At 46.0% G+C, this 6,857-nt stretch overlaps 1 protein-coding gene across 1 annotated transcript; it reads right to left on the bottom strand.

Annotated features, from left to right (window-relative positions):
* Positions 1-1,365: 1,365 nt before the first annotated feature.
* LOC124666162 (protein MIZU-KUSSEI 1-like) lies at positions 1,366-2,202 on the bottom strand. Its single transcript, XM_047203514.1, has one exon. The coding sequence runs from the start codon at positions 2,100-2,102 to the stop codon at positions 1,368-1,370; it is 735 nt and encodes a 244-aa protein (XP_047059470.1). The 5' UTR covers positions 2,103-2,202; the 3' UTR covers positions 1,366-1,367.
* Between the last annotated feature and the right edge of the window lie 4,655 nt (positions 2,203-6,857).

The raw sequence follows: 6,857 nt of genomic DNA, 5'->3' as shown, positions 1-6,857 counted from the left end.
CCGTATTATGCGTAATGAAGATTCGCGAATGCCGCAAGGGGCAAATCTATGATCTTGGGTTCGTTGACCCATATACCGTGAATGGGTATACTGTCGACAACTCTCCCAAGGACACGGAGAATAACTTGGTATATGTCTTAAGGAAAAACTCATACAAAAGGGCAATACTATTTCCTTACAACTTCGCGTGAGTGTTACTTTGTCTTCACACATTAAATCTTTTTCGCTTACTCCATGTGTTAAGTGTAATTGATGAGTTATGCATATATATGTGTGTCCGCAGGTTTCAGTATATCCTGCTAGTCATTGAACCCGACACCGGGATAGTAGAAGTCATGGACTCGAAGAGTAAACCCCTTGAGGCGTGGGGGGACATGGCTGATATCCTCCTCAAGGCTTGGAAACGGTTCACCAACAAGTCTCCGGGTTTAAAGAATAAAGAACTTCGAATAAAACATGTACCGGTAAGTACTACCGGCTAGGCCGCGCATCTCTTTGATTGTAGTTTCAATACCATTATTATCATCCTTGATTATATATATATTATTTTGATTGAACTTTGTTCTCGTAAAGTGCTTGAGGCAGGAGGACGGGAATAATTTATGCGGGTTCTACGTTTGCGTAGTTCATCCGCCAGAATACCCACCATAAGAGGGACATTTTGGAACAACTTGATGTAAGTAATTAAACAACATTCATGGCTTTATTTTATCGATCACCTTGTGTTTCATTCACATACACACATATATATATATACCGACCATCGTACCTTCTTCAAATTATTAGATCGAACGGTTGCGGAATGGTCTTCTAGCAACAGAGCGTGTACGAGCAATTCAAGAAGAACCGGCGGGGTTCTTACTTGAGCAAGTCATAGCTCCGGATGGAGAACACTATGTGGACAACCGCCAATATCAATGTTGATGTAGACATATATATATATGCATGAACGTGTGTCACTTTGATCGATATATGTAATACAATGGTTTCCTATATATATATATATGTGAATTGTCTGCATTAATATTATACCGTATTTCGAATGGGGCAGAGTCTGCCGCGGCAGGTGTTTTAGTGCAATTCCCCGCCGCGGCGTAGTCTGCCGCGACAGGGAAGGGCACTAAAATGCTGCCGCGGCCCAACCTTTTGCACCGGTTCGTATTACGAACCGGTGCAAAAGCTCCCCCGCCGAGCGCCCCACAGCCGGCCACGTGGAGACCCCTTTAGCACCGGTTCGTAAGAGAACCGGTGCAAAAGGGGGGGGGGGCCTTTTGCACCGGATGGTTTGCACCGGTTGGCCATCCGGTGCATATGGCCTTTAAAAACCGGTGCAAAAGAGCAGTTTTCCACTAGTGTTTTTTTATCTTTCACTTTTTCCTCACTAGGAAAATGCTCAGCTCCGCGGCACTATCGCCGCCGTTGTCGCTGCCATCGTCGGGATTGATCATGTAGAACGCCTCGGAGTCCTTCGAACCGACGACGCGCTCGACGCGGGCACGCATGTAGGTGAGCTCGCCATCAGGGCCGTTGGACGGGGTGGCGCCCTCCCTTTCGGCGGGTGGCGGCGGCAGCACCCCGGCGCCCATGGAGACGCCGCGAAGCAGGCGCAGGACGTGCCTCTCGTCGTCGGAGGCGTCCTTCCGGCGGATGGCGTATCCGGCCTTGCGCCCGTTGCAGAACACGGCCCACACGTACTCCTCCAGCAGCCGTCGCCGTGCGCTGCGCGTGTCGCTCTCCAGCGCCAGCTTCACGGTCCCCGTGGCCATCTCCTTGTGCAGAGCGGCCGCCAGCATGGGGAGCTCGATGAGGAACGCCGGCGGCGCGCGCGTGTCCTCGTGGATGGCGAGGCTCAGCCGCCCCCGCCGGTGCCCGAAGAGCGTCACCGCTGGCGCGTGGTCGGCCAGGAGGGGTTTGTTGATGCTGTGCCGCCCGAGCAGCGCGGCCATCTTGCTGCCGGTGGTGAGCATCGGTGCGAGCTTGAACATCTTTAGCAGCCCCACGACGCCGCCGCCGCCACCGCCGCCGTGCTTCGTCCGGCGGTCATCGGTGGCCGGACGGAGCAGTGAGCGCAGCGAGACCGGGCCGTCGATCAGGGATGGCATTGGTGATGGTGAGTGATGCCCTCGATCGACCGAGCCCGGATTGATTGATGGATTCAGCCGGGGTGCATGAATCGGTGCAGCTGGCTGCTGCAATGCTGCCTCGATGGAGCCCAGTTAAGGAGGGGGAGGGGTTTACGTCGTTATTTAAGGAGGCGGACGTGGGGGTTGGGAGGTCGTTTAATCATTGTTTTTGGGAAAACCATTTGGGTTTTGGGATCATATATTCATATATATATATATATCATCAGATGACAGCAAATCCCAAAATTAACCTAGAGTAGGGAACATGGGTCTTTCATCTTCACTGACATCGTTGTTGCACATTCGAAAAAAAAAGACATCGTTCTTGCACGGTACTACACCACATCGCGTACTACTTAAAGTAATAGCCGTGAACGATGCATACTTTTTTTTTTCTGATTCCCCCCTCCTTTGTACTTAGATTGTTTTCAATGTTTCGGTTATGCCGCCAAGCTAGTATTCACCACTAATTTGGGTTTGCTTTACAGCTTAGTCATCTGCCACGGCCTTCCATGATGTTCAGTGAACGCACAAAAATCCCGAACAGTGTGCCTTGATCTGCTTTGCGCGTCGAGTCGTCGGAGGCCTTAACTCTGTACCATCGAGGTATTTGCTCACACTGGGCCGGGGCCATCGCCGTGCATATGCCGTGCTGCATACTGTCCTAGCGGCTTATCGTGGTTAGGTTGAGGCTCCCGTAAATGGTAAAGTGCGATCGTGTCGGTTTTGGTGGCGTTTCTTACATTTCAGGTATCTTTAGAGCAAGTACAATAGAGTCTAGTCAGCTGACTATAAGACATTAAATAATATATTTTAGATGAGTTGGAGGAGAGAGAAGAGGAGAGAGAAGAGGAGAGAGAAGGGAGGTGGCGCTACTATGCACATAGCTAAGCTGTTGCAGCGTGCTTCTAGGCACTTGTGAGAGTGGAATGTGGGCCATATATTAGTAAAGTACTACATTCTTATAGCCAACTATTGTACATGTTAGTTATATGATGACTACAAATGATATGACATCTTATTATAGCCAACAGTTGGCTATACTATTGGAATTGCTCTTAACGATCCAACCTAAAACAGCGACTTAAGTGGTCTGTTTCTGTCCGTTTAGACCGACCGCAGACATAAAGTGGGATCGGTCTAGCCGGTCAGTACGGTGTGCACAACGGCTGATCCATTCGGTCCGGTGTTTGATCAAATCTAAATTTCATACTTATTGGAAGACAAATTTGCTTGAAGCAAATTAGAATAACTTAATAAAAATATAGTAAAAAACTTCCTCTTCATCTTTTCGTCTCCTACTTGTCCACGTTAGTGTGGTAGTGGCGGCAGCACATGTTCTCATTGGAGACCTTGACGGTGAAGACGCCGTAGCCGTCGTACTTGAAGACGACAAAGTTCCTGACTTTAATGACGTGTCCGCGGGCGAAGCGCCTCCAGCCGTTGTGGAGGAACATCTGCCCTTCGTTGTCGAATATCAGCTCCGCGGACCACATGTCGGCCGCGCCGGACACGCGCAGGAGGACATGGTGGGGCTCTTGCACATCGACGTTCGACGCGAACCCCTACGGCAGGCACAACCTGTCCCAGTTCATGCCCTGGTGGATGGTGACACTGAAATGAAAATCGGAGAGGTACGGTGGTGGCTGACTCTGGCCACTCCCACCACGCTTTCCTCGGCCTCGGCCAGGCCCACGGCCCAGAGGTTGTGCTAGACGTCCTCCCCTCCAGCCTATGCCGCTAGCCATTACTGCGGAGATGCCTGTGGTGGTAGCGGGGAATGGAAGAACTGAAGTTGTGGAAGAGAATGTGGAAAAAAATGCACGAAGGAAATTTTCCCACGGCGGAGTGTTTTTATTTTTGACACCTAATATATTTGGGCTGTATTAGGATCTGAAATCTTTTATCTCAAGTTCTCAACCTTGTCGAGAAAGCTCCGGATCATAGAAACCTTCTTCCCTATTCTCTCGCCACCACGCCCTCACGCCGCCACCCGTAAAGGCCCTGGCCGGGCTGCAGCGCCACCACGCCGTCACAGCACCGGGATGATCCTGCATCCGATGTGCCCCCGCAAGCGAACCCACTTGTGCATGCGACGGTGAGCCAGAACCAGCGGCCAGGCAAAAGGATAATTGATCCTCCTGCGTATCCTCCCTCCGGAGTCTAATCTCCATGGCCGACCCCCTCAGATCCCATCATATCTAGGATTAATCGCCACCCCTCAAATCAGAAACTAGAGGAAACACAAGGTAAATGCTAGCAGGGCATGAAGACTACGTCTCCCCATCCCCAGTTATCTATAATAACTAAATAGTTCATCCCCACTAACTAATTCTTTAAACATGTAGCCTATCCACCTCAGCAAACTGCCACGTCAACTTTTCTTCCCCGATTTTCCCTTTTTAATATTCGCTTCTTCTGTCCTACAAATCACCATTTTTCCCACGTTTATTTTCCATGTGGTCTGTGTGTTATGTAAAACAGCCAGCCCGTGCCATATTCTGGCTCATTCCAATCAGCTCAATTCTGATGATCTTCTCCACCGAACAGAATCCAGATCGACAGATCAGACCCTCCTCTCCATCAATGTCCACGATCACACTCCATCTTCCTCTTCCCACGATTCCCGTGAGAAACAGCTGCAAAACAAATTGATGCAGGTATACGAGAAGTTCACGCTGAATTTCCCCATATAAACTCTATCATGTGCCTCAGCAGTTCACATCAATGCATTTTGCTCCAATATGGCTGGGCGTCTGCCTCATACTCGCGCCGCTGGTGAGCCACTCTCCGTCCCGTCTTGGATTTCCTCAGGTTCCGGAGAACTGGATGTGCTTACCCGCCAGACACCATTCTGTACATGCCCTTGATAACTCCCCTCTCCTCAGTCCGTAGTCTACGGTCCTACTCTTCCGCGCTGGCGTTTTGCACTTCTCCGAAATTCCCAGGTTCAGGCTATCGACTCTGCTTGCTTTCCATGGACTTGATGGATCAAGCTGAGGAAAAAAAAAACATGCTATGAGCTCTCCAACAATCTTCTCTCTCTCTCTCTCTCTCTCTCTCTCTCTCTCTCTCTCTCTCTCTCTCTCAAGATATCTCTAGGTTATAAATTACATGTTACACAATACATATCTGAATTTTCTCAGTATTTGATTTCTAATATGTGTATATGTTTTTCTCATAAATTTTCAGCAATGTACTGACGTGTAATGGCATGATGCCTACCAAGTATGTGCCAAAACTGGCAAGCAGGACTTGTGTTATATTCATCAGTGTTGCCTCTTGTATTGCATATTTCGGTGGTGTAGCCTTTATTTTCTTCAGTTAAGTTATCCACATCACTACTATTGTTGCCGGTTATCTTGCGTTATACTCATTGAGGTGCCCTTCATTTCCTCTGAATTTTGAAATACGTTGTTTTTGACAGATATTGGTATACACATTCGTAATCTGCTCCTTCCAACAGGTTAGTGTACAAGTGCTCTTCCCAATAAGTTATTACATGAGAGCTGAAATTTCAGGGAATGATTGATATGACCTTCCAGAGATCCTGATAGATATAGAATCATCAGAATTTGATATATGTGCATCTTATATATTTTGCTATATTACATGTTATTTCTGTTTTCAACAGACAGGTAAGAAAGCCAATTCACTGATGCATGATTCAGCGAGATGAACAAATAAATATTCCAGATAATAAGTTCGACGTAAAGTTGCTCACTACTGTACTAACTGATCTTAATTTTCCATTTGTAGATAACTTTTTTTTGTCTACTGCAACATGCCCATTTGGAGAGGTATGAAGAATTATCGAGTTTCCCACTTATGCTGCGACATTTAATCTATGTATTTTTATTTCCACTATTCACTTCAGCATTTGCTATGCAGCACGTTCTTCCTTTGTTGCTTACTTTTTACTTATTTTTTCCTAGCATATTCCAGCATCAGGGGTCAATAGGTAAGTTGTTATATTGCTTATCCAAGAAGAACATGTTTAAGAAGTCAGGTCAGTGCTCTGAATTTTAATGATCTGTTCCGTACAAGTATTTTTTCAGTAATCTCATATTACAATTGCTTAATCCTCTATTGATTTCAGAATTCAATACAAGATTTCTTTGCATCCAAATATTTGCAAGCATTCATACACAATTAGCATTGTTGGCCACATATTAATCATGTGAGATGTGGAGAAGGTGTCCCATCCATTATTTATTTCTGAGATCTCCAAACTGAGATGACACTTCTTTTCGATTGATCTGTTGGAGATGGTGTACAAATTTAGTGTTTGATGCAGTTGTTCAATGATTAAGGAGACATTGTGCTTCACAACTAAAATAAGTTCCACTTTTTTATTGTAAAAAATAGTTTCACTTAGTTTGTAATATGTTTTATAGGTAAATAGTGGGTGAGTTATTTTGTAATAATTCCATATATATGATTGCCACTCTTAACCATCCGTATTTCTTGCAATAAGTAGTTGCTTAATCATTCAGATGTTCATTTTGTGGTAAATGTAGTTCCAAATTAATTATGACTGTTAATCCTATTCATTACAAATCCCTAACCGTACTTAATCAGTACTCTTTTGTGGACACAAAACTTTCACATTGATGAGGATGGTTCTTCATATATGCTTTGAGCTACATTTTACAAATATTCTAAACCACTTTTAAACATAGAAACTTACTGCATTTTATATGTATATGAGACTACTAAGACATAGGATTGCTT

This window comes from Lolium rigidum, chromosome 1 (genome assembly GCF_022539505.1).
Source record: "Lolium rigidum isolate FL_2022 chromosome 1, APGP_CSIRO_Lrig_0.1, whole genome shotgun sequence".
Classification (NCBI taxonomy): domain Eukaryota; kingdom Viridiplantae; phylum Streptophyta; class Magnoliopsida; order Poales; family Poaceae; genus Lolium; species Lolium rigidum.
This window is presented reverse-complemented; position numbering and strand designations above follow the sequence as displayed.